Raw genomic sequence first — 26971 nt, forward strand, 5'->3', positions numbered from 1 at the left:
GTAACTAGATCCCACATGCCCCAGAACAAAGATCTCACATGCTGCAAAGACCAAGGATCCGACGTGCCACAACTAGGATCTAGCGGAATCAAATAAAAAATATATATTTTAAAGGGTGATATTCCTCAAGACTTTGGGGCGGGGGTGGTGGGAAACCGGAAAAAATGGTCTTCAGATAGCACTAGGGTTTTGGAATCACCAACTGATGAGATGAGTGAAGGATAGGAAAGCCTAGTGTGCTGCAGTCCATGGGATTGCAGAGGCGGACATGACTGAGACCCTGAACAACAAGGGACTTGGAGGTATCCGAGTCAGAGCATCCACAGGATGAGAAAGCCTCTTCTGGCTGAAAGGCCGTGGCTCATACAAGTAGCCAAGTTCAGCACCAGGCTGCATGCGCCTAACATTTTAAGGGCTTGAGTCAGCCCCTTAAAGCAGGCGCTTTGGACAAGGCTGCTAATATTTTTAACACCCAAGTTCAGACAGTGATTTTGAGCGACTGAGGAGACCATGCCCAAGTCCGGGTGGGAATCGGAAGGTCCAAAGAGATACCAGGAGGTGACACTTACCGGTAAACCTAACTTCCGGGTCTGTTTTCAGGCCCCTAGGCCCGTTGCTGAACAAGCTCCGCCCTCTGAACAAGGTCCCGGCAGATACAGTGCCCTGATTGGCCGTATCTGAAGCCCCGCCCTAGCGTCGCAGCCTTAGGACTCTCGGCTTCCTATTGGACTACCAGTTTCCAATCCGAAGGATTTTTGAACCTCAGTCTTTGGGTGGCTCTGTCCATTGGCGGACAGAATGGGGGCGGGGCCTGGGGTCTTCGCCGGCACAGCCTGTGGGTAAGGTAAGAGGCTAGGGGCGAACCCCGCGACAGGGCGGCCTCTGATCGACTCTGGCTTCTCTCTCCGCCCCCGCTGGTGAGCCCGCGCGAGACCCTGCGCCCCCTCCCAGCGCCCGCCCAAGTGCGCCTGCGCAGCAACAGCCGCCCGTCTGGGTGCCCCTTCCCCTCTTCCTCCGTACCTTTTCCCTCCCCTCCCCCGTCCCCTCCCTGCCTTGCCATCCCATCCCAATCCCTAAGGCCCTTTCTTGGGGTCTCCTCTATCCCGATCCTTCCCCCACCCCGTCCCCATCCCCCAGGATCCTGGCTCCCCAGCCACAAGGGCTGCGCCTCCGCGAGCCGCGATGTGCGTCCTTTCAGAACCTGTGGGCCTCCTTGCCCTCACTGCCTTCCGTTTCCTCCTCACAGGCCCCCACCTCTTTCAGAATGACATTGGACGTGGGGCCAGAGGATGAGCTGCCCGACTGGGCTGCGGCCAAAGAATTTTATCAGAAGTACGACCCTAAAGACGTCATTGGCAGGTAAGGCCACGTCTAGGGAAACAGGTCCAGAAAGGTCAGGTCCTAGCCAGGATACACATTTCCCATGCTTGCTTGCTTACTTTAGTCACTAAGTCGTGTCCAGCTCTTGCGACCCCATGGAGTATAGCCTGCCAGGCTCCTCTGTCCATGGGATTCTCCAGGCAAGAATACTGGAGTGGGTTGCCATTTCCTGCTCCAACACATTTCCCTTGAAAGTTCTAAATGGGAAAGTTCAGTGGTGAGTGGAGAAACATTTGGTGACAGTCCCTATTTTTTCACCAGTTCCTTCATGTATGTGTTCAACAAACGTAATTCAAGCACCTCCTGTTTGCCAGACACAAAGGTAAACATGGGGAGGTTAGAAGAGATGTTTATGCCCTGGAAAGTGAAACTGAAAGTCTCTTAGTCCTGTCCGACTTTTTGTGACCCCATGGACCATATATGCCCTGGAGGTACTCCAAGTAAAGTGATGGAAAGAGACACAGGAACATTCAAGTAGCATTAGGCTGTGTAAAAAGTACTGTTGGGTCTCAGAAAACCACAGCTTCCCAGAAGGAGTGATATTTGGGTCTTGAAGGATGACTAGGAGTTCAGCAGGCATCACATAGAAGGAAAGCTTCACCTGTAAAGGCAGTGGCTAATATGTTTATTCATCAGGGTTTCCAAAGCATGTACAATGTGCTGGGTGCCCTGGAGATGTGAGACCCACATCCTACATCTTATAAAATTTCTGTTCTCCTGGAGTTTATATTCGAGTGGTGGAGAGAGACAATAAACATGAAAACAAGTTAAAGTTCAGTGTAAGTGCTAGGGAGAAAATAATAAATAAGGTGATGGAACAAGAGTAATTAATGGAGCTGAGACTTGAAGAATGAGAATGAACAGATGATACACTGAGGCAGGATATATTCCAGGCAGAGGGAAGGGTAGTGCAAAGGCTCAGCACAGCAAAGAGCCAATTAAAGCAATAGATAGAAGATTGTAGTGGCCAGAGTGTGTTAAGAGTGGGAAAAGTTGGAAGAAGGACTACCCACCTGGCGGTTCAGTGGTTAAGACTATACTCACAAGGTCATGATGACAGAGGGATGTCTCTAGGACCTTGGGAAGCAATTCATTCAGTAAGATATGTTGGCCTGATTTAGGGAGACATGGGGCGGGGGTGAGAGGAGGTTCCTTGGTGGTCTAGTGGTTACGATTCTGGACTTTCACTGCCATGGCCCAGGTTCAATCCCTGGTTGAGGAACTGAGATCCCACAAGCTGTGTGATGTAGCTAAAGAAAAGGAGGGGAGGGTAGCATCTGGACATGAATGTTGAAGTCATGGAAGTGGATAAGATTACTGAGAGTGTACGTAGCCTGAGAACAGGAGGGCCAAGGATGGGATCTTGGGGAAGTCTTTACATTTAAGGGGTGGGCAGGGCTTCCCTGGTGGTTCAGATGGTAAGGAATCTGCCTGTAATGCAGGAGACCCAGCTTCAATCTCTGAGTCAGGAAAACCCTTGGGAGAAGGAAATAGCTACCCACACCAGGATTCTTGCCTGGAGAATTCCATGGACAGGAGCCTGGAGGGCTGCAGTCCGTGGGGTTGCAAGGAGTTGAACATAACTCAGTGACTAACACTTTCACTTTCAGAGAACAAGATACTAGGCTGTATCAGTAGGAAAAGTTTGGAGTTTGAGTCCAAAGACTCAGGTTTTCCAAGTTGGTGGTCATGACATATAATAGGAAGGCTTAATTAAAAGGGAATTCTCCTACAGGTAAAATACTGTAGGATACCAGAGAAGGGAGTGATCCCTTCTTCCTGGAGAATAAATGAAGAATTGGTTGACATTGCATTTACTTTGAGTCTTAAAGCAGAGATTCTTCGAGGAATGGCTTCAGAGTATCTTTGACTCACCCCCTGAAATTATAAAAATGTTGGGTATGTGTGGCAGAGGTCTGCAGCTTTTCACAAATTCTCAGAGGTTCATTGAAAGATGAATAATAACTAGACCAGGGACCTGAAACTCCAATGCCCTTACTGTTTGGGCAGGAAATTAAAACTGAAGTGGCCAAGAGTAAAAGAGTAGAAAGTGGTTGAGCCTTGTGGCAGCTGGAGGGTTCTCAGCCGCCTAAGAGATGTGAATTCAGATTTGTAGAGAACAGTGCCCCTGCCACAGTGTAATGTATCTGTGTTAAGCTGGAGGACCAATAGTTTGTATCCACTGATGGAAGCAGAGAGGTGGGTGAGAGGCATTTCAAGCAAAAGAGTTCCATAAATGCAAGGAGGCCCTGGGAACACAGAAATGAGGTTATGTGAAGGGCAGCCAGGGAACCAGAATGTGAAATGTGGTATGAGGACAGATTCTGGAGAGATTTGCACCTTAGCCTGAAGTACTTGTAGGGTCATACAGAGTTGGTGACAGAGCCCAAGCCAGGAAATCCCTGTCTAGGACTTTGTTTCTTTTCTTTTCTTTTGTTTGTGCTATCCGGTTTCCAGGATCTTAGTACCCTGACCAGGGATGGAACCTGAGTCCCCTGCAGTGGATGTGTGGAGTCCTAACCACTGGACCACCATTGAATTCCCTAGGACTTTGTCTCTTTTTTTTGACTGCTCTGGCTCTTCATTGCTGCACCCAGACTTTCTCTTGTGGCAGAGCTCACAGCATGAGCTCAGTGGTTGTGGCACCTGGGCTTAGTTGCCCCATGGCATGAGGGATCTTCTCAGAGCAGAGATCGAACCTGTGTCCCCAGCTGTAGCAGGTGGATTCTTAACCACTGGACCACCAAGAAAGTCTCCTAGGGCTTTGTCTTTACAAAGCCAAGTGGGCTTTCCTGTCTGTACTTCATTAATGCCTTTCAGCATCCCTTAAGGATGCTGTTGGCTACATTTCAGAGCTGATGAAGTGGGAGCCCAGAGACCTTATGTCAGGGGGTCACTTAGAGGTTAATTAGTGGCAAGTTTGGGGCCTAAACCCAAGATCTGCTTCTCAACTTTGGTCTTCCAGTCAATGGCCCAATGTTTATTTCACCTGAGGTATTGTAGGGGAAGTTTGGGATTTAGATGTGGTAACCATGGAAGTGGGTAAAATCTGGAGGGGGCCTTAGGTCACTTCTTCCTGCCTTCTCCTTGTGGGGTTCAGGGGCATGGGGCAGGTTTAGGGGCTCAGTGTCTGGGCTCACCTCCAGAGGGAGTGGCAGAGCCTGGAACCCGGGACCCCTGCCTCCCTGCCCTGTGAGCTCGATGTTGCTCCTTATGTCCAGGTCTCTGACTGAGGCTGCTGTGAAGCTCCAGTAGGCCAAGGTGAACTCTTCAGGAAGTCACCTTGTCTATCTGGGTCTCCGGAGTCTGGCGCAGAGGATGTGAGGCTGCCGAGGCTCCACTCTGCATGGAAACAAAAGGGCAGGAGGCCCTGACTCGTGCATTGTCCGACTCTGGCAGAGGAGTGAGCTCTGTGGTCCGCCGCTGTGTTCATCGGGCTACTGGCCAGGAGTTTGCGGTGAAGATCATGGAGGTGACAGCCGAGCGGTTGAGTCCTGAGCAGCTGGAGGAGGTGCGAGAGGCCACGCGGCGGGAGACGCATATCCTTCGCCAGGTCGCCGGCCACCCCCACATCAGTGAGGCTGCTTTCCCCACTCCTGTTAGCCCAGCCCACCGCCCACCTGCCCCAGCACTGCCTCCACACTCTGCTCCCTTGCTCCTGGCTCTGCTGCACCTCATCAAAGTGTGGCCAGCCTTTGGGCCCCTCCTGCCTCCTCCAGTTCTCCTTCCTTCCCAGGAACGGCCCCCTGCTGCCTCAGGGTGGAAGAGGCCCTCTGGTGTGCAGCTGCTCCTTTCCATCTCTGTCTCTCTGCCTCTCTGCCTCTTTCCCCAGTCACTCTCATCGATTCCTACGAGTCTTCTAGCTTCATGTTCCTGGTGTTTGACCTGTGAGTATCCCCCTCCCTGACCAAAAAGCCTCTTCCTCTCCTCCTTGCAGTTCCCTAGCCTTACAGCGCAGTAGGCTGAAGACCACCCTGCTTACACCTTCCTCTGCTCCGGCTCAGACCTGCCAGCCCAGGGTGCAGGCCCTTTTTCCTAGGTGCCCTGATTGAGGCAAGTTCTTCAAGAGTCTTAGTGACCAACTAAATATAAAGGGTCTTCATGAGACTCTGTTTTAAGAGGAAGGTGTTCATTCATGAACTGACCACATATAAACAGACTTTTCCCTCACCCATCTTTCAATCTTTAACACTCACCACTGGAATCTCTCTGCCCATCAATTCTTTTTCTGGTTGGTCTGAATCTGAATGTCAGATATTATACGGTGCTATAATGCAAACCAGTTACAAAGGAAATTCAAAAGAGAATGGTTCGGATACCAGATGTTTAAGAGAGGCACTTGGGAGAAATTTACAAAGTCTTCAGACAGAAATGACCTCTGCAACAGTGGCGGGCAAGTAGGAAGTGTCTGCTTCACCACCATGCAACAGTGTTGCAGAATCTGATGTGTTCTTTATTTCAAGGATTGATACAGAGTTGCAATTATAACCTCAGTTTTTAAAGAGACATAAAGTAAGCAAAATTAAAAGTAAAGTCCTATTCAGTTTTCCTGCTACTATTAACTGAAATTTTGGCCCATGGTCTAAACAGGTTCACTTCAAAAGGCTTTTTTTAAAATATATTGTCAGATAACAGGGACTTCCTATAAATGATCATTTATTCTTGCTAAAGCCCCCTTGTGGCACAATGCAGATTTTTTTTTTTTTGTAATGTGGCCACGCAATGCAGCTTGTGAGATTTTGGTTCCCTGACCAGGGATCAGACCTGCAGCCGTTGCACTGGAAGCACAGTTTCTGAACCACTGAACTGCTAGGGACATCCCACAGTGCAGAGATTATGACCGCTGGCACATTGGACCACACTGCCCCTGACATCTGGTTCACTCTTGGAGTGCTTTGTCTCGAGACCCTTTCATTTGCTTACAGAGGGATCTTCCTTGACTGGCCTCTTCCGTGGTATTTGTTGTGAGCACTGGCTTATTTTCTCAGCCTCCACTGTGAGGTGCACCCATCTCCCAACCCCTCCTGTCCCTTAGGATGCGGAAGGGAGAGCTGTTTGACTATCTCACAGAGAAGGTGGCCCTCTCAGAAAAAGAAACCAGGTAATGGCTGAGCCTGCAGCCCATGGGATGAGCAGGGGGTGGGGCAGGGCAGGGAGAAGCAGAGGAGACTGCGCCTCCCCCAGGTCCATCATGAGGTCTCTGCTGGAAGCAGTGAGTTTTCTCCACAACAACAACATCGTACACCGAGACCTGAAGCCTGAGAATATTCTCCTAGATGACGATATGCAGATCCGACTTTCAGATTTTGGGTTCTCCTGCCACCTGGAACCAGGCGAGAAGCTTCGAGGTGAGGGGACCTGGTGCTCTGAGGGGCTTGGGAGGGATGGAGGCTCAGGCTTGGGACTGGTTGGCTGGGTCTGAGAACCGGGTCCCATGGAAAGTCAGTGAGCACTTGCCAGCTACCCACTGGGTACAAAGCCTAGTGTGCAAATGGAAGTGGGTTCCCTGCCCTGGGGAGGATGGAGTGAATAGATCATGGCATACAGCAGGCAGGGGGCCATGCCGGAGAGCCAGGAGGAAGGAGCACTGATTCAGATGTAGGGACCTACAGAGGAAGGGGCTCGGACCGGGACCTGGGGAGGCTGGGCTTGTCATAGGAAGAAAAAGATGGGGAGAGAGGGACAGTGGGGCTTCCCAGGTGAAGAACCCACCTGCCAATGCAGGAGGCGTGGGTTTGATCCCTGGGTTGGGAAGATCCCCTGGAGGAAGGCATGGCAACCTACTCCAGTACTCTTGCCTGGAGAATCCATGGACAGAGGAGCCTGGTGGGCTGCAGTCCATAGGGTTGCAAAGAGTGGAACACGACTGAAGTGACTTAGTACACACGCAGTGACAGAAGGGCTCAGCTGCACCTTTGGGGTCTGGCAGAGGCAGGGCCATGGTGTGCTGCTCAAGTGCAATGAGGAGCCTGATGTAGCCCGACAGCGCTGCTCACTTGATCCCTTGGGACTCAGGGTCCCCTCACATTAACACATTTGTTGTGACAACCATGTCTAAGGCAAGTGGCGAGCTAGACAAAATTCAACTGCGGGACTCCCCAGAGCCTTTAATAGGCCACTTCCTCTCTTTCAGTGGCTCTGCCCTGGGCTTCTTAACAGCTAACCTTCACTGGTTAACCTTCATGAGTTTGAGCAAGCTCTGGGAGATTGTGAAGGATGGGGAAGCCTGGTGTGCTTCAGTCCATGGGATCACAGAGTCGGACTCGACTGAGCAACTGAACCACCACCACCTTCACTGGGCACTTGCTCTGAATCAGGCAGCACATGGAGTCTTTATATGGCTTGTTTCTCTAGATCCTCTTAACTCTGAAATCGTATCTGTGTCTCTCTTTTATAAATGGCCTTAATGAGGTGAAGTGACGTACCCAAGGTCATGTGTGATTTGAACTTGGGCAGTATATTTCCATAGCTCATGCTCTTACTCTGTGGACTTACTCTTCCACGTGCAGGTATTTTTCTCCCTTTGGGCTCCCACACATGCTTCTCCATTCTGAATCATTTTTGCCCCTTCCCACTCCACCATCTCCCATGGCTTGGATAATTCAGTTTTTTTACTTGAAAGCTCCAGGTCAGGGTAGAGCCGCTGCTTTTTGCTCTTATATCTCCCCCACTTCATGATACACGTCTTACGCTGTTTATGTGCTGATAGATGGTGAGCTTACTAAGGGCACGTTGAATTTGCCATTGTGTCTAGTATGGTGCTTGGCACACAGGAGGTATTCAGTAAATAGTTTATCCAGGAAGGAATTTGCCAAGAGAAAGTCAGTTTCTCAGTTCAGGCCTCTTAAGACCTCTTGGAAGTGTGCCACGGATCACAGTGCAACTGCTAGAGTGGAAGAACTGGTGCCAGAAATGGTAGAAGAAAGTAAAATACTGGCTTTGATCAAGTCATGCAAGGCTTTGTGCTTTAGGAATCTAGACTTGACCCTGAGGCCATGATGGAAAGCCAGAGAAGGGTTTTCAACAAAGGACACACCCAGAATGTGCCTTAAGAAATCCCATATTCCTACACACTCCCCTGGGTTGAGTGGTGGTTCCACTAACCACAGTAGAGATTCTAGGAGGAGGATTAGATTTGGGCAGAAAGGAATGCAAAAAAGATTTAATTTCCATTTTCTATGTGTGTATGTATATAAAACATGGTAATAAGTTGTGTGAGGTGAGGGTTGGTGGAGGAGGCAAATGATACAGTTGGACAGTGCTTTGAAGTCAACCTAAACACCAGGTTTTCCCAGGAAGGCCACCAGCAGCCTTGGTAAGTACTTGTTCATCAGAGTGAGGCTCTAACACAGACTTGGCAGAAGGCTGGCAGGTGCAGGATGTAAACACCTGTGGCCCTGGTGGTGGTGAGGCTCGAGCAGAAGTCTGGTGTGAAGGGTCCTTGAGGGGGCTGGTGACACCCCATCCATTTCAGGCCTCTCTCCCCAGAGTTGTGTGGAACTCCAGGGTATCTAGCACCAGAGATCCTTAAGTGCTCCATGGATGAAACTCACCCAGGCTACGGCAAGGAGGTCGATCTGTGAGTTTCCCGTTCCCCACCCTTCCCTCCTCCTTTGTGTACTGTTCTTCAACACCTTTGCTTATCACCTGGTCCCCCCCTCCCCACTCCTCTTTCCCAGCTGGGCCTGCGGGGTGATCTTGTTCACACTCCTGGCGGGCTCCCCACCATTCTGGCACCGACGCCAGATCCTGATGTTACGTATGATCATGGAGGGCCAGTACCAGTTTAGTTCACCCGAGTGGGACGACCGTTCAGACACTGTGAAAGATCTGGTGAGCTGGGGCTGCAAGTGGGCGAGGAGAGAGGCCCAAGAGCTGCCCCTCATGCTCTGGGGTTTCCCGTAGATCTCCAGGCTGCTGCAGGTGGATCCTGTGGAGCGCCTGACAGCTGAGCAAGCCCTACAGCACCCATTCTTTGAGCGCTGTGAAGGCAGCCAAGCCTGGAACCTCACCCCCCGCCAGCGGTTTCGGGTAAGCCTGAGCATGTCTAGGCCTGCTCCTCTTCCCAGGATTTTTCTTATGGTGACTATGCCAGTGGAGCTCACACCACCCCTCTTCCTAGGTGGCAGTGTGGACCGTGCTGGCCGCTGGACGGGTGGCCTTAAGTGCCCACCGTATCCGGCCACTGACCAAGAGTGCGCTGTTGAGGGACCCTTATGCGCTGCGGCCAGTGCGGCGCCTGATCGACAACTGTGCCTTCCGGCTCTATGGACACTGGGTGAAGAAGGGTGAGCAGCAGAACCGGGCAGCCCTCTTCCAGCACCGGCCCCCGGGGCCTTTTCCCATGATGGGCCCTGAAGAGGAGGGGGACTCGGCTACTATCGCCGAGGATGAGGCCATGCTAGTGCTGGGCTAGCACATCATCCCGGAGGATGCAGAACTCTCCAGGAGAAGGTTCTTTATCATTCCAGCCCCTCTGGGCTCTGGCCATAGGCCACCATTGGCCAGGCCCACCACCAATCATACTATCATAGAGACCAGTGTGGTACACCTATCCCCGCTGGCCGGGCTTTGAGATCAGAGCTGGGGTGGAAGAGAGCCACCAGGGTGCCACACCTGGCCTTATCTGTGCTGCCTGCACCACGTATGCAATAAAACCTGCTACATGCCAGAGAGAGCCAGTCCCCTGTGTCTGGTGTCTGGCTTCAGCAGGGAAGCTCAGGAGGGGGTGGGGTGGGGCGTGGTGGGGCCACTTTGGCCCAGGCCTTTATTGGGGAGAACGCAGGGAGTCACTTGGTCTTGTTCTTGCCTTTGCCTGGAGGTAGCTGGAGGGGCCGCTCGAGGGTGGTCAGCTTGCTGCTGAGCCTTTCCTCGCTGGCTTTGAGTCGCTCCTCCACCAGTTGTTGGAGCTGCTGCAGCTCCTTGTTCATCTGGGTCTTGATGTAGGCTCGGAGGATGGAGACCTGGCCTGCAGGGGTGGGGAAGAAGGGGCAGGTCAGGGGAGAGGCCATGGGGCTGAGGGACTGCCCCCTAGCCAGGCATGCACGACCTTCAAGGGGGACTACTCCAGGAGTGACCCAGCTGGCAGTGTTTCTTCAACTCAGGAAATGTCAGCCAGCCCTTCTAGAAGAGAAAGATGGGCAGAGGGTTTATGTACGCTGCATTTCCCAATTGCTCCTTTAGCAGCTGTGTGACCTCAAGCAGGTGATTGAACATTTTTATGCCTCAGTTTCCTCCTGTGTAAAATCCAGTGGTAACACTTAGCAACTAGGATTGAGAGAGGAGTAAACGGGTTAATATGTGTAACATGCAGGAATTCCTTGGTGGTCCAGTGATTAGGATTCCATGCTTCCACTTCGGCCACAGGTTCAATTCCTGACTGGGGAATTAAGATTCCACAGGCCACTTGGCACAGGCAATATATGTATATAAAATGCTTAAAACAAGCCCTGCCTAGCACATAGTATTGCCAGATGTGTGCTGGCTGTTACTGTCGTTGGTTTTATAATCCTTTTCTGGAGCTTCTGCCTCACTCCCAGCAGCTGTGCTTTTATTTTGTTGCATCTTGGAACATGCATTCTCCATAAGGAATCATTTGGAGAAAGGACATCATAATTGAAACAAAAAATCTGAAGTCCTGATGTGATCTAAACCCTTCATTTCACACCTGCCCAAAGTCACAGGGAGCCCCAACCCCTCCAGGTCCTCACTTGGCTCTGGCTCTGGCTGGACCACTGTTTCCGGTTCCACCTCCTGTGCGATGACTGCCTGCTGTTCCACCTCTCCTCCCTTTTCTTTCTCTGTAAGCCAGAAGCAGGAGGAGGCTTCAGCCCCAGCCCCAGTGCAGTCCAGCTCTTGCCCCGGCATTCTCCCTTACCTGTCTCATCCTCTGACCAGAGGCTGGGTGGCTTTAGCCCCATGTAAGTCAAAGAGAGGTCCAGCCGCACCTGGGAAGAGGGAGGAAACCAACTGCACTGGGGAAAGAGGAGAGACGAGGAGTGGCCTCTTGTAGCCCCTAGCCCAGTACCTGGGGTGTGAAGACATATTTGTAGAGCTTGAAATGGCGGAAGTAGGTATTCACCACATAATCCGCCAGGGCCAGCAGCTGTTCCTCCTTAAAGAGATCGATACTGAAAGGGGGGCGCTGTGGAGATGATTGGGAGTTAGAGGACTGACCACCTCCCGAAACCATCACCTTTTCTCCAAGGCCTGGCGGTCCAGGAGCAGGAAGAGCCCACTGGGGCCTTCAGAGGAAGATAAGGGTAACGAGTTTGAGAGAGGGTGGGAGGCTGGGCTGGACCTTATGGGCATTGGGGGGATGGGGAGAGTGACACTGACCCTGACTCCATGGCAAAAAAGAACACTGGTGAAGTAGCGGTAACATTCCTCCACGTTGCCCAAGGGGGTTTCTGGGAGGGAAAGCAAGATGTGACATTGAGTCCCCTCCCTGACAATCACATTGTACTCACTCAGCAGCTACTTACTGATCGTAAGCTTTAGAAGTAGACAGATCTAGGCAACAAATATTGAGCACCCACTCTGCACTGTTCTAGGCACTGAACAAGACAGACAAGTCCTGCCCTTAAGAAGTGCATATTCCAGTGGAAGTGACAGGAAAGCATATTTTAGCTCTCGTTAAACATTCTGTAGAAAATGGGTTTCAGGAGTAAAGAGCTGTTTTATTGAGCACTGTGCATATATTTACACATATTACACATAACATTTCTCGGAACAGTTTAATAACTTTAGTGTCGTAGCCTGATTATAGATAAGGAGATAGAGGATTTCAAAGGTGAAGTAACTTGTGTGTGATAACTTCTGTGATGACAGAACAAAGATTCCAGGTGGTAATCCTGCTGTTACTTCCCCTGATCACTTGTGCCAGCCTCCTCCTCCTCTGCCCTGGACTCAGGCCCTCGGGGAGCCCCCTCCTCTTACCAATACAGGCCTTGTGGAGATCTTGGAGCAGGGCACAAGCTGTTGAGGTCTGCTCCAGGGAGAAGCCCTGCTGGCGGCAGAAGATGAGTGCATGGGAGAAGAGGTCCAGAGTGATGGCATCCCGCAGGCTCTTCTCAGGGGAACCTAGTCCCAACAGCTCAGCCAGCACCCTTGGGAGAGAGAGACGGAATCAGTGACAACTAGAGTCTCCCTTCCCTGCTCCACACTAGTGCACAACAGGCTTTGGAGCCAGGCATTCCTCATGCCTTCCCAGCCCACCTCCCCCTCAGCTGTCCCCCAAAGCTAGCTCTTCCCCTCCCTACTCCCCCCCGCCCCATACTCCCTCATCTCCTCCGTGCTGGCTGTCTTCTCCAGCATGTGCATGGAATGGATGTCCAGGTACTTCCTGTCATAGGAAAAGAGGGAAAAACATGTTGGTGTCCGTCATGCATTAGTTTGATGATATGACTGGTGGTGAGTGCATTGGACTGGGAACCAAGAGACCTGAGTTAGAGGTTTGGCCCTTCCACTAACTTGCTGTGTCACTTTAAGTAGGTCACTTTCCTCTCTGGGCCTCACTTTTTCCATCTGTAAATGGCTTAAATGAACTCTTAGAATCCTCTTCATTTATAAAACCTAGAGTTAGGAAACTTGAGTTCTGGGTTCTGCCTCTCCCGTGCTGTTTAACTGGGCAAATTTCCCTCTGTGAGCCTCGCTGTCCCCATTTGTACAATGCTCCATAGAGGCAACGATACATTTACATTCTCAGTCTTTGGCTACCTTCTTCTCACACTCTGTCTTTGGACTGGGACAGCAGGAGACCTGGCTTATAGTCATCTTAGGTAATTGCATCTCTGGGCCTCAGTTTCCTCATCTGTAAAATGGGGATACCAGTGCTCTTTGACAGGATTGTTGGGAAGCCCTAAAGGAATAATACAAGTGTGAAGGGTAACTTTCCCCCAAAACTTTATACTCACCATATACAGATCCGGGGCTGGGGCAGCGGTGGCTGCGGAGAGAAAGTGAATTGGGACAGGCAGGGCTGTGTTGTTTCTGGCCCCTAGTTCGTGGCACGTTGAGAATCTCTATCGGCCTAAGAACGTGCTAAGTTGCCTTCTCATCCTGAGGACTAGATAGGAGCAATGCTGGCGGGCTGGGTTTCAGCGATCCCTAAGTACTATTCACGAGCATATTAACAAGCGGGGTCAAACACCTCTGCCTCCTCACCAGAGCAGCCCGGGAAAACTTCTTAAACTTTAGTAAACATAACGTCGAGGGGCGCCCTGATGGGGAACCCTCTTTAAACATCCATGATGGGATCACTGTCCCGTCCTCACCGGGAACAAGTTGGCTGCAGGATCGATATCGACATCCACCGAAGCCACGGTCCCGGATTCGGTCCGCACACCTGTTCCCAAACGCGTGGCCGATTCATCCAATGAGCTGAGGTCTTTTTCGGGTTCTCGCCGCAGTTCGTAGTGCTGTACAAGCTCCGACTTCATTTTTAGTCCCTGGAGTTGGCTGGACTTCCGGCGGATCATCTTGTCGTTCTTTTGTGCTGGGGGTCACCACAGAATCTGTCTTGCCTCGGTTCTGGGACAGCCGGTTCTCAGGCAGCCACTGCCAAGGCCTGGCCCTCTATGGACACTCCAGCCAATTTAAGATGCAGAGATGCCCGGGGCAGCCAATCCGCTGGCGGCGTCTCCCTCGTCTCAACGGTGACCGTTGCTAAGGGAATTCCTGGAGCGGGGAAAAGTGCTCTCTCCAATCAGTGAGAAGAGAGTGCGCGTGCGTAATAAGATGCAAGCCCCGCCCTCATAGCCTCCTTTCAAAATTGCTAATCTGGGGCAGGCGGTGTCTTTAGGACTGGAAAGTAATCCTGTGTTATCGGTTACCATGGGAACTGTTTACTGGCCAATCACGGAGAGAAGAGGGTTCGGAAAGAAACCCATACAGACCCGAGAGGCGGGACAAAGCGAGACCAATAGAAACAGGAAATGAAGACGATTTCGCCACATCCGGGACTGCCCCTGGCGCCTGCGCTCTGCGCTGGGGAGGCTAGTGGAGTCCAAGATGGCGCCCGTGGGCTGATCCTGCTGCCGGTGAGGGGCCGAGGGCCGGCGGGGCGGGGACCCTCTGGTAGGTGAGGGGGAGTTGCGTGATTGCGGAGCTCCGGCCGCCTCCACATCTTTGCGCTCTGTCTTCTGCAGGTGATAGGAGTGCAGCCTCCACCTGCCTGACGTCCCTCGGGAGACCCTGCTCCTCTCTTCGCTGCCGCGGCCATGTCTGGACCCGGCAACAAACGCGCCGCTGGGGATGGGGGTTCGGGGCCCCCAGAGAAAAAGTTGAGCCGCGAGGAGAAGACCACCACCACGCTCATAGAGCCCATTCGCCTGGGAGGCATCTCTTCCACGGTTCGTAGGTTCCTGCCTCAAAACTTGCTATAACTCCCATCTGTTTTCCCTCCACATCGTCCTGAACTTAACTCCCAATTCCCCAAGCTTAGCAAGATCCACTTTACAGAACACTCTGCTGAAGGATACCGAGGACACGACGTCAGCCTTCCCTTTACAGATAGGAAAACGGGTTCCCACAGGGCGTGTGGCTTGTCAAAGACTTCAGTAGAAAGAGGCAGAAGCAGAACATGATCCGCCTCACAATCGAGACGCTTTCTCTGTGGGTGTCTGAGCTTCGTTAAATCCTAATGGCAGTTCATCTGGGGAAGCTCTCCACTCCTGTCCGTTGCATTTGCTTTTCTTGTCTTTCTCTGATTGGGTTCTTGGGCCCTGCTTGACCCTCTTCTTGGCCCCTTTATTTCCTTGGTAGGAGGAGATGGACCTCAAGGTTTTGCAGTTCAAGAACAAGAAACTTGCAGAGCGGCTGGAACAGAGACAGGCATGTGAAGACGAACTCCGAGAACGAATTGAGAAGCTGGAGAAGCGGCAGGCCACAGATGACGCCACCCTCCTCATTGTCAATCGCTACTGGGCCCAGGTGGATGCCGCTCTTCTTTTGAAGACCTGGCCTTGATCCAGCTGCCAATCCTCAGACCCCTCTACTAGGAATGGAGAAGGCAATGGCGACCCACTCCAGTACTCTTGCCTGGAAAATCCCATGGGTGGAGGAGCCTGACAGGCTGCAGTCCATGGGGTCGCTAAGAGTCGGACACGACTGAGCGACTTCACTTTTACTCTTCACTTTCATGCATTGGAGAAGGACATGGCAACCCACTCCAGTGTTCTTGCCTGGAGAATCTCAGGGACGGAGGAGCCTGGTGGGCTGCCGTCTATGGGGTCGCACAGAGTCGGACACGACTGAAGTGACTTAGCAGCAGCAGCAGCTACTAGGAAAGGACTGTCAGGCTGGGAAGCACCTGAGGGATTCATAACGTTTTTGGTGCTTTCTTCCTTCAGCTGGATGAAACTGTGGAAGCCCTTCTCCGACACCATGAGAGCCAGGGGGAGCTGTCTTCAGGGACAGAGGCACCTGGGACCCAGGAGGGGCCGACACGTGATGAGACCCCTCTCACAGAGCCAGGGACTTCGGAACTGAGGGGTAGGGCCAGAGCCCTAGGATCTGGGAAGCTTAATTAAGGTCTGGGAAAGGTCCTGGAGAGGAGGGGACTTTGATATTATTAGCCTGCTGAATTCCCCGCCTGCTAACACACACAGTTGATTTCATATCTAGGCCACAAAGGGCAGTGGATAAGAACACAGGCTTTGAAATTTGAGTGATATGGTTAAGAGTGCAATTCACATCTTGACACCTATAGTTCAAAAAAGTATTAAATGTTGACCATGTATTTGGCATTGTTGTAGATTTGGAGGAGACAAAAATAACAAAAAAGAGATAACTTACTACCCCAACCATTAGCAAAGGAAGTGATTAAAACCACAAGAAAGAAGTGGGGGGGCGGGGAAGCTGAAAGGGAGTTAGTGTGTGTGCACTTTAGTTTAGATAGGGGAAGGCAGAGAAGGCTTCCCTGAGGAAGTGATGTGGTAGCTCTCTGGCCTTAGGGACATTGCCTACCTGAACTTCTGTTATTTCACTTTTGAGATGGGGATCACACAGTCCTGCAGGTGTTGGTTGTGTTGCTTTAGTAAGCTGTAGAGTGCTGAAGGGTTCAGTCTGGAACTTGGTACAGAGCAGTGGTGACTGTTGCTGTTGTCCTCACGAGGGTCTGTCCGTCCCTCCCAGAACCCCTGCCAATGCAGCTGCGGCCCCCTCTCAGTGAGCCAGCCTTGGCTTTTGTGGTGGCCCTTGGTGCAAGCAGTAGTGAGGAGGTGGAGCTGCAGCTGCAGGGCCGCATGGAGTTCTCCAAGGCAGCTGTGTCCCGTGTTGTGGAGGCCTCTGACCGCCTGCAGCGCCGGGTGGAAGAACTCTGTCAGCGAGTATACAGCCGAGGTTAGTTCTTTATGCCCCCACCCTTGAGGTGCCCGTGGTATTCCCTCAGTGCTCCTAGCCCAGAAGCAGCCACAGTTCCCCAAGGGATAAATCAGCCACGTTCTCAGGAGAAGGGTTAATCTGTCAGTGGGGTATCTGGCTTTGATTTCTGGAGTTGGAGATCTAGAGAGATGGGTGGAAGGAGTTGTTGATACTGGGGGAGGGGGGAGTTCTCCTCCCTTGGGGCTGGAGACCACTTGGGAGCACTTTTCACAAATCTTAGTGGCAGTTACTGATCCATCCAAGGCATAGCATCAAGGGCCCAGCCTTAGTTCTATCAGTCCTGCCCGGGTGTCCTGGGCAGATGGCTTTCCTCTCTGAGCTGGTTTCCTCCTTTGTACAGTGGGGATAAAGACTCCTGGCTTTGTCATGAGAAAGTGGCAAGACAGCTGGTGGATCACACTGGGCATATAGCAGACTCCAGAATGAGTTAGTACTTTGACCCACTGCCCTGGACTTGGCTCTTACCTGAGCCCTGCCTTCCCAGGGGACAGTGAGCCCCCCGGTGAGGCGGCTCGGGCACGCACCCGAGAACTGGGCCGTGAGAATCGGCGGCTGCAGGACTTGGCCACCCAACTACAGGAGAAGCACCACCGCATCTCATTGGAGGTGGGAGTTGGGATTTTGGGGTGGGATTGGAACCAGGACAGGGTTTGGATTAGTTGGACACCCAAGGATCTCAGAGAGCCAAGTCTTGTCATCTAAGCCTCTGTCCCCTTCGTTGTCCCCAGTACTCTGAGCTCCAGGATAAAGTGACATCTGCAGAGACCAAAGTGCTAGAGATGGAGACGACAGTAGAGGACCTGCAGTGGGACATTGAAAAGTTGCGGAAGCGAGAGCAAAAACTTAATAAGCACCTGGCAGAAGCCTTAGAGCAGGTAAGGCTCAGGCGCTGGGTCAGATGGAGCCTGAACAGAGTACTTGGGGCCCTAACTTCTCTTCTCCACACCCACGTGTCCATCTCTTCTCTCCACAGCTCAACTCTGGCTACTATGTGTCTGGGAGCTCTTCAGGCTTTCAGGGGGGCCAGATCACACTCAGCATGCAGAAGGTGAGCAGCAGCATTCTTCCTGGTCCCTCCCACAGCTTTTTCTCTACTCTACCCTTGAACTTCCCCCTTAGAATTAAGGACAAACATCAGCTGGGGTCTTAGAGGTCTTTGCCTGTCACTCACAGTGGTCTTTGTTTTATTGTTTCATATCTGTATTCAGTAAATAGTTGCTGAATACTGAATGTTAGCTACTGTGTAGAAAGCAGTTATTTTGGAGAACAAAACAGAAACCTATGATGGAGCTTAAGTTCTAGTTGGGGAGTTAACAAGAAGTAGTTAAATCGTATATCAGTTGATTAAAAGTCGGTCAGTCAGTACAGTACAGTACAGTTCTTCAGTCGTGTCCAACTCTTTGCAACTCCATAGACTGCAGCACACCAGACCCCCCCTGTCTATCATTAACTCCCAGAGTTTATTCAAACTCATGTCTGTTGAGTCGGGGATGCCATCAAACCATCTCATCCTCTGTTGTCCCCTTCTCCTCTCGCCTTCAATTTTTCCCAGCATCAGGGTCTTTTCAAATGAGTCAGTTCTTCACATCAGGTGGCCAAAATATTGGAGCTTCAGCATCAGTCCTTCCAAAGAATATTCAGCACTGATTTCCTTTAGGATGGACTGGTTGGATCTCCTTGCTCTCCAAGGAATTAAAAGTACCACTGAGGAAGGAGGTGTTGGTTGTGTTGGAGGCATTTGGCATCCTCGTTGTGTAGCTGAAAAGGGGCCTTGCTGCCACTGTCCCATTCCCTGTCCTGCTTTTGCTCTCACTTTTGTCGCTGCACAGTTTTTTTCTTTTTTTGGTGCTGCAAAGCCATTGTTCCCTGTCCTCCTTTTCTCAGCTTGCCCTTCAGGTCTTCCAGGGAGGCTTCCCTGACCCCCTGTCAGATACAAGCCTTGATTCCCAACACTGACCATGCAGTATTACATTTCTCCTACCTAACTGGGAACACTTAGAAAAGTGCCTGGGTCTGGTTTGTCCTTGGGCCTTCAGAATCCATCACTGCTCCATATAGGGGAGCTTGGGCAGAGTATATGGTGAGGCTGTGAGGGATGCATGCCTCATGCCCTGGCTCTGCCTCCTACTGGTCTCCCCATTCCACAGTTTGAAATGCTGAATGCAGAGTTGGAGGAAAATCAGGAATTGGCCAATAGCCGCATGGCAGAGCTGGAGAAGCTGCAGGCCGAACTTCAGGGGGCTGTCCGGACCAATGAGCGCCTCAAGGTGAGTTGTGTTTGGGGCTGGGAAGGCCTTACCCTGCAGGGTGGGCGCTGAGCTCTCCTTCCTCTTGCTGAGTGAGCTCAGACATCCTGCCCCTAGGTAGCATTGCGGAGCCTTCCCGAGGAGGTGGTCCGGGAGACAGGGGAGTACCGGATGCTGCAGGCACAGTTCTCACTGCTCTACAATGAGTCTCTGCAAGTGAAGACTCAGCTGGATGAGGCCCGCGGGCTGCTGCTGGCCACCAAGAATTCCCACCTGAGGCACATTGAGCACATGGAGGTATGCCCGTGGAACAGGGGTAAGGGTCAGGCCCTCTGGGTCAGGTTGTTCCTGGGTCAAGTGTGTCAGAGCCCGGGGTGCCTGCCAGAGATCCCTTGGGAATAAATTCTTCCTAAGCCTCTGAGGTGGAAGGTGGGCTTGCCATGAGCCCAGGGCTTGTGTGGGTCCTTAATGCCTCACCTCACAGAGTGATGAGCTGGGGCTGCAGAAGAAGCTACGCACCGAGGTTATACAGCTGGAGGACACACTGGCCCAGGTTCGCAAGGAGTACGAGATGCTGCGCATCGAGTTTGAACAGAACCTGGCGGCCAATGAGCAGGCGGGTATGTGCGAGGACATTTTTGAGGTGGGGCCTTTTGTGGGGTTGCTGGGCCCTGATGTGGTAAGATGCTTGTCCAGAGGTTAGGTCCTTTCCTTTCACAGAGCCTCATCTCCCTGTGAAAAATGGGGACCCCACCACATGGCTCAAAGATGCAGTGAGGCTTACAGCTGCCTGAGGTGGTTGATGGTGCCGACTCTGCCAGAACAGGAGCTGTCAGCCCCATCCATGATTCTCCGGCCTTTAGGGTGCCTCTCTACTAGTTCATTTTGCAAAGGTTTATTGAACACCTCTTTTGAGCCAGGCTCAGTTCTAAGCTTTGGGATTATACCAGTGAACAAAATACAAAGAATCCCTGCTGTTGCGGAGCCGTGTTACAGAAAGAGAGGACAGACAACAGAGGGAAAATTGAACATGTATGTTAGGTAGTGACAGGTATACCAGGAAAAGTAAAGCAGGGAAGATGAGGTATTAGGAGAAATGCCAGGGACATGAAACTAAGAAGATGACATTTGTTTAAAAAGCTAAAGGAAATGGACTAACTTACTTTTGTGAATTTTCAGTTATGTGTTCCTTTGAAGGAAATCTGGAAATATTTGCAAAATCTGCATTAGCAAAAATAACACACAGCATCAGATTACATTTGGGTGAATTTTCTTCAGTTATTTTCTGCTGCAGTTAATTTTCTGCTGAGCTCACTCTCTCTGTATAAGGCTTCAGTTGTTCTCTTCTTTGTAGTGAGAGTGACGGCTCTGGCCCTGCCTCTCCCCTCACGGAGGGGTTGGGCCCCTAACCCAGGGACCAGTCTGACCTTGGTTTCATTTGCTCCTCCAGGGCCCATCAACCGCGAGATGCGCCACCTGATCAGCAGCCTACAGAACCACAACCACCAGCTAAAGGGGGACGCCCAGCGATACAAGCGGAAACTGCGCGAAGTACAGGCCGAAATTGCCAAGGTGAGGACTGGGCTGCCTGGGGACGGCCGTGGCTAGGCCCCAGTGAGCATGGCTCACCTCAGCCCTGTTCTCTCTCTGCTTTGCAGCTCCGAGCCCAGGCCAGTGGCTCTACTCACTCCATCTCCAGCCTGGGCCACCCAGAGGACTCCAGCCTCAGTGCCCCAATCCCAGGGAAAGAAGAGGGTGGGCCAGGCCCTGTTGGTGCCCCTGACACCAGAAAGGAGATGGCTTCCATGCCTGGCGCTGCCCTTACTACCTCGTCAGCGAAGAAGGAAGACCTGGTGCCCTCTGAGGAAGAGACCCAGGCCCTGACCCCGGGGGCCCAGGGACCCTCTTCCCGGGGCCGAGAACCTGAGGCCAGACCCAAGCGGGAGCTTCGGGAGCGAGAAGGGCCTGTCCTGGGACCCCCATCTGTAGCCTCGGCTCTCTCAAGGGCTGATCGGGAGAAGGCCAAAGTGGAAGAGGCCAAGAGAAAGGAATCAGAACTTCTCAAAGGTCTCCGAGTAGAGCTCAAGTGAGGCCCTGTTCTTTTCTCCCTCCCACCCCTGCCCAGTGACCTCCAGCCCTACTCACCCAGCCTTCCTCCTGTGCTTCCCCCAGGAAGGCCCAGGAAAGCCAGAAGGAGATGAAATTGCTGCTGGACATGTATAAGTCTGCGCCCAAGGAACAGCGGGATAAGGTGCAGCTCATGGCAGCAGAACGCAAGGCCAAGGCTGAGGTGAGGACAGGTAGGGTCTATGGGATGTGCAGAAAGGCTGCCCCAGGGCAGGGGGTCGGTGACCAGAGTTGAGCCCTGGGTTAGCAGGAAGCAGTGATGAGAGAGCTCCCTCCTGGAGGTTATAGGTCGATGAACTCCGGGGCCGCATCCGGGAGCTGGAGGAGAGGGATCGGAGGGAGAGCAAGAAGATCGCGGACGAGGATGCCCTGCGGCGCATTCGTCAGGCAGAGGAGCAGATCGAACACCTGCAGCGCAAGTTGGGTGCCACCAAGCAGGTGTGACCCCCCACCCCACTCCACCCCTCCCCCAGCTTTGAATGTTGACATTCCTTAAACCTCCTGGTCTAGGACACGGCCTGGGTCCACTCTGTGGGTCTTTGTACAGCCGTGTTTTCCTGCGGTTTCCCCACAGTTGATCTTGTCCGTCTCCCACGTTCCGTCTTGCCCCTGCCCACTTGCTGCAGGAGGAGGAGGCCCTGCTGTCAGAGATGGATGTGACGGGCCAGGCCTTTGAGGACATGCAGGAACAAAACGGGCGGCTGCTCCAGCAGCTGCGAGAAAAGGACGATGCCAACTTCAAGCTGATGTCGGAGCGGATCAAAGCCAACCAGATTCATAAGCTGCTGCGGGAGGAGAAGGATGAGCTGGGCGAGCAGGTTCTTGGCCTCAAGTCCCAGGTAGGGCTGCCCCAGGCTTGTTAGGGTGGGACTGGAGAGGCAGGGGCTCCCTAGCACTGAGGCCCCACTCCTGTCCTCAGGTGGATGCCCAGCTGCTGACCGTGCAGAAGCTGGAGGAAAAGGAGCGAGCCTTGCAGGGCAGCCTTGGGGGTGTGGAGAAGGAGCTGACACTGCGCAGCCAGGCCTTGGAGCTCAACAAGAGGAAGGTGAGGCAGATGACCTGGGCCAGAGCCTGGCTCTGCTGCCCTACACAGCCCCGTTAACTCTCAGACACTTAATGTGTGCCAGACCCTGTGCTGAGGACTTTCCCTGTTGGGTCATGTTTCGCCTTAAAGTAATCCTACAACAGTTTTCATTGTTATCTCCTTTTCTGTGAGGGAGAAGGCTGAGGTTTAGGGAGGTAGTTGACTTGCTCAAGAAAGAGTGCAAGTGGAATTTGGGCCCGGCTCTCCTTGACCCCACAGCCCATATCCTGACCACTGCACTGTTTAGCTGTTTCTGTTACATAGTTGTATTAACCCTAAGAAATGTCTCTAGCTCGTGGTAGTTGTTCTTCTGAGGGGAACAGAGTTAGGAATGACATCACTCCTCCAGGTCATGGTAAAGGCTTAAGATGGACTTTCATTTCTTTTCTCCTCCTGGACTTCTCTCTGGTCCATTTGTTTAATCAGCATTAGACATGCTCTTGCTGTGTACCAGGACTGCACTGAGTGCTGGGGAGATCACAAGAACAAATCACCTCTGCTGGAAGTGGGAGCTTCCAGTTAGGAGAGGCAGAGAGCAAGCGGATAATCCCACAGATTAAGTAACACTGTTTCAGATCACAGCATGTCTGTTTGGCTGCCATGCAAGGATTGTTAGACCACGGCTGTGAAGGCCCGGAATTCTAACCACACAACCACCGGGAAACTCACAGCATGTCTTATGAAGGAAATAGAACTGTATGAAAGAAAAACAGGAGAGCCTCTCTCAGGAGGTGACATTTGAGCTGAGGCTTCAGGGAACTTCAGAGGAAAAGGTCTGTGTGTTGGGGGAGTTGAGGGGAGCAGAGAACCCTGTGGAGGCTCAGAGACAGGAGAGAGGGTTATGCAGGTCAGGAGCCAGAAGTGCTGGGAATGAGGAAGACAAGGAGGTGAGGCTGGTGGGGTCAGGAAACAGAATCAGTTTCAGTGAAGATATTGGACTTCTCCCAAGAGCAGGAACCACTGGACAGTTGACATAAGCCTCTGTGGGCCATGGCCAGGCTCAGGCCAGCTGTGCCCCTCCTCCCCATTCCACCCACCTCAGGCCGTGGAAGCAGCCCAGCTGGCCGAGGACCTGAAGGTGCAGCTGGAGCACGTGCAGACGCGGCTGCGAGAGATCCAACCTTGCCTGGCCGAGAGCCGGGCCGCGCGGGAGAAGGAGAGCTTTAACCTCAAGAGGGCTCAGGTGTGTGGTCAGCAGCGGGTGGAGGCAGGGCCGGGGCCAGCAGGTTGGGATTGAGGGCCCTTGCACTCAGCCTGCCCCCTCTCCTGACCCAGGAGGACATCTCCCGGCTGCGGCGCAAGCTGGAGAAGCAGAGGAAGGTGGAAGTTTACGCAGACGCTGATGAAATCCTCCAGGAGGAGATCAAGGAATACAAGGTAGGGCTGTGGAGCTAAGTTCTGCCCCGTGAACCTGGGAAATCTCAGATTGGGGGTTGGTGAGAGCTCCAGGGGGTAGTCCGGGGAACCCAGAAATAAGGTAGGATAGCAAAACCTGGGCAGAATCATTGTGGAGAATCAAGAGAGCGCTCAAGTGTGGTGCACATATACTCCATGCCAGATAGAGTGCTGAGTGTGGGAGGAGTGGGACGTATAGCTGACCTTGGGTCTCTTGAAACTGACGGTCTGGTGGAGGAGGCAGCCAAGTAATTCTTTCCTCTGAGTGATGAGCAGTGTGATGGCAAAGGCCAGAGGGGTTGGGGGCAGTCAGGGGAAGCCCTTAATAGGCCCTGGGCACGGTGGTGAGCGGGGCACGGTCAGCCAACTTCCTGAAGGAATAGCCTCCAAGGGAAAACTGAAGAGAGTCAGGGTTGGCCTTGAGGAATGGAGATGAAAGGGTCCAGCAAAGGGAGAGGCACAGGTGGAAGCCCTTAGTTGAGAGAGGCATGCTGGAGGCACAGCTGGACAGTGGTAGCTAAGAGGATAGAACATGGGCTTTTGAGGAGTCACAAGCCTGGGGGGCGGGGAGGGGCCATTGGGCAGTGTCACATCCTGAAGGTAGTGAGCCAGGTTGAGATTCTTGGTTTATTTAGTAGTCAGTGTGGAGACATCCAAGGGTTTTAGGCTGGAGAGTTATGTCTCAAGTATATTGAGGATGAGGTACTTACTCGTGGGACTTCTTGGAAGGCTGTCTGGAGGACAAAGGAAAGGGCTGATGTGGAAGACAGAGGCTTTGGGGGATTGTCAGCAGAGGCAAAGGCAGAAGCCACGTGGAACTGGTCACTCAGGGAGGGCCTGTGGCCTGAGACGAAACAGGGGTCATTTTCCCTGAGCAACCTCAAAGCTTGAATAATGGACAGAGGAGGGATTTCCCTGGTAGTCCAGTGGCTAGGACTCCACACTTCCAATTCCAGGGTCCTGGTTCAATCCCTGATCAGGGAACTAGATCCCACATGCCACAGCTAAGACCCAGCACAGCTAAGTAAATAAATAATTTTTAAAAAAAGAAGGAAGGAGAGCCGTGCAGAGGGAGATGACTGGGGAAGTTTCAAGGAGGCAGGGGTGAGTGAGTCAGAGTGCCAAGAAGGCACATGAAGCAAGTGATGAAAGACACCTTTTGCGTTTGACAGTCTTGGTGGGAATGGTTATTGGGTAGAGGTGAAGGTCAGATCACCTAGACTCACCGGGAGTGAAGAAAGGATGGAGGATGAGTCAGTAAAAAGACCACCTTTTGGAGCAGTTTGGCCTCGTAGGGCTGGAGACAGCTGAAAGGGGAGAAGGGAAGGACTTTTGGAGAAGTTACAGACTGTGGAGCCTGTCAAATCCTGGTGGGTAGGATTCTGAGAGCTAGAGAAGAGGTGATACTTGTGAGGACTGGCTGAGGTAGTGGACTGGGCTGGGATTTCAGGCAGGACAGAGAAAGATTATTGGGAATGCTGTGTGGAGGGAATTTCCTGTCTGGAGTAGGAGGTGAGACCTTTCAACATGTGGGAAATTTCAAGATAAGAGAGATTTATAAAACCTCCATAGAGAGAAATTAATCAAGTGGCCCATAGCAGGATCTCTGGGCAGCACCAGGGATGGGCCCAGTTGAGGGTTGAGAACAGCAGATTTCTAGTGGCACTGCTATGCCCAGCTATGATTTAGCAGGTAGAAGGTAAACAGTCAGCTTAAGCCAGGATTGGGGTTTTGCCAAAGAAGGCTTGTGGGGCAAGGGATGAAGCCCCAGGGCGGAGGAGCTCAGGCTGGAGCCTGTGGGTCATTGACCTTTAGCAGGGATTGACCTTCAGCAGGGACTTGTGACCACTGGCCATCACCACCAGGTTAGAGTCTAGACTGTTACTATCTAGTTTTGAAACCTGGGCTCCCCGGCCTGTGTCCTCATGTGGAAAGTGCTTATCCCTACCTGCCAGGGCTATCGTGAGAGTTAGGTACAGCCTGCTGTGGGGTGGTCTGAGTGTGAACCACCTTTTGCTGTCAGCTTGGGATCTGGGCACTGTCAGGACTGTTCCTGAGTTGACGCCTTTGCCCGGCCCAGGCGCGGTTGACCTGCCCCTGCTGTAACACCCGCAAGAAAGATGCAGTCCTTACCAAGTGCTTCCACGTTTTCTGCTTCGAGTGTGTGCGGGGCCGCTATGAGGCCCGCCAGAGGAAGTGCCCCAAGTGCAACGCCGCCTTTGGTGCCCACGACTTCCACCGCGTCTACATCAGCTGAACACGTAACTCAGGGGACTTTGGAACACCATGGACCCTGGGGGCTGTGCCTCCAGTCTCACCCCACCCCACATCCAGTGTCCCCCACCTTCTGTTCTGGACCCTGTGGGCCCAGCCCCTCCCCACATGGTTGGTTCAGGGGCCCTAGTGCATGCTAGTGGGTGTGGGATTAGCCAAGTTCAGTTCCACCTTTTCCCCAAGGTCAGAACTCCAGCCTAGGGCGCACTTGCCCTGCAGAAAAGGTCTGCTGTGAGAGCCCTGAGGGACCCAGGGCACTCTACGAAACTTGCTGGCAGCTGGCCCTAACCCTTTTTCTTAACCCTAACAGCTTTTTCTACAGGCCTATCCCAGCCAAAAAGTGGAAATTCCCCAGGCTATGACCTCCCACACAAGTGGAGGCTCACTACCCACTTAACACAGCCACAAGTTAGGACCAGGGTTGGGTCAGGTCCCCAGCTCCTTGCTCTGAGACTGGGCCCTGGGGCCCAGGGATACTTTCCTTCACTCTCTGCTCCCCAGACCTGAGCAGACCTTCCCTTCTGTGGAGTTGCTTGGGCTCTTTGGTCTGGTCTTATGCTAAGAGCATCCCCTTGGTGGGAGCACTGTCCTCTTCTGGGAGGCTTCGAGTTTGCTTGCAGTCACCTTGCACTCATCTGGGGGGTGAACCAAGATCATCAGTTTCTATCCTAATCAGACCCCTCCCAATCTCTCCTCCCTTCCCAGGCCCGACTTAACACCCACCTCATGTTTCCCAGGTCTCTGCTGGGTCCCTCACCCTGACCCTGCTTTCGTCCGGGTAGCCTTAACTTTAGTGGAGGCAGAACTTCCCATGGGGAAAGGGACAGACTAGCCCGCTGTGCCAACTTCCAATCATTCCAGGTAGAAGAGCTTCATCTAATGCCCTGTGACTGAGCCTGCACCTATATGATGCTTCCTGTGCTGTCTGCCCAAGCAAACTCTATGGGTTATAAGGGCAGTCCGAGGGGGCCCGGGAAGTGGAGCTGCTGGCAGGTGCAAGGGTCCACTCCGACCCACAGCCCCTGCTCTAGAGGTGTCTTGTATAGGCTGTTTCGAATAAACGTCCAACCCTCAGCCTATA

The 26971-nt window shown here is 52.6% G+C and overlaps 3 protein-coding genes across 5 annotated transcripts; 2 read left to right on the top strand and 1 right to left on the bottom strand.

Moving 5' to 3' along the window:
- Window positions 1-743: 743 nt before the first annotated feature.
- PHKG2 (phosphorylase kinase catalytic subunit gamma 2) lies at window positions 744-10055 on the top strand. Of its 2 annotated transcripts, XM_040259132.1 has the most exons (10): window positions 781-917; window positions 1247-1359; window positions 4780-4955; window positions 5213-5267; window positions 6416-6481; window positions 6565-6728; window positions 8869-8959; window positions 9060-9213; window positions 9286-9411; window positions 9503-10055. In XM_040259132.1, the coding sequence occupies exons 2-10, from the start codon at window positions 1265-1267 to the stop codon at window positions 9794-9796; spliced, it is 1221 nt and encodes a 406-aa protein (XP_040115066.1). In that variant the 5' UTR covers window positions 781-917; window positions 1247-1264; the 3' UTR covers window positions 9797-10055. The 2 variants fall into 2 exon arrangements, 1 of the variants encoding a protein (XP_040115066.1); XR_005724252.1 differs by lacking the exon at window positions 5213-5267 and having other exon boundaries at window positions 744-917; window positions 4780-4933; window positions 8869-9411.
- A 1-nt stretch (window position 10056) lies between these two features.
- On the bottom strand, window positions 10057-14153 carry CCDC189 (coiled-coil domain containing 189). 2 transcript variants are annotated; one of them, XM_040259317.1, is made up of 9 exons: window positions 13656-14153; window positions 13296-13327; window positions 12659-12724; window positions 12319-12488; window positions 11719-11789; window positions 11408-11524; window positions 11258-11327; window positions 11091-11180; window positions 10057-10348 (listed from the first exon to the last, which is right to left on the bottom strand). In XM_040259317.1, exons 1-9 carry the CDS (start codon window positions 13857-13859, stop codon window positions 10170-10172), a joined length of 999 nt encoding a protein of 332 aa, XP_040115251.1. In that variant the 5' UTR covers window positions 13860-14153; the 3' UTR covers window positions 10057-10169. The 2 variants fall into 2 exon arrangements, with proteins under 2 accessions (XP_040115251.1, XP_040115257.1); XM_040259323.1 differs by lacking the exon at window positions 11408-11524 and having other exon boundaries at window positions 13656-14112.
- Window positions 14154-14286: 133 nt separating this feature from the next.
- RNF40 (ring finger protein 40) lies at window positions 14287-26971 on the top strand. The gene is made up of 20 exons (XM_040258548.1): window positions 14287-14420; window positions 14529-14732; window positions 15145-15312; window positions 15732-15873; window positions 16516-16722; window positions 17249-17370; window positions 17493-17639; window positions 17738-17812; window positions 18912-19031; window positions 19128-19307; window positions 19495-19630; window positions 20461-20582; window positions 20669-21096; window positions 21183-21300; window positions 21426-21575; window positions 21764-21976; window positions 22057-22182; window positions 23264-23404; window positions 23497-23598; window positions 25697-26971. The coding sequence occupies exons 2-20, from the start codon at window positions 14601-14603 to the stop codon at window positions 25871-25873; spliced, it is 3006 nt and encodes a 1001-aa protein (XP_040114482.1). The 5' UTR covers window positions 14287-14420; window positions 14529-14600; the 3' UTR covers window positions 25874-26971.

Source organism: Oryx dammah, unplaced genomic scaffold, assembly GCF_014754425.2.
Source record: "Oryx dammah isolate SB20612 unplaced genomic scaffold, SCBI_Odam_1.1 HiC_scaffold_2, whole genome shotgun sequence".
NCBI classification, from domain to species: Eukaryota; Metazoa; Chordata; class Mammalia; order Artiodactyla; family Bovidae; genus Oryx; species Oryx dammah.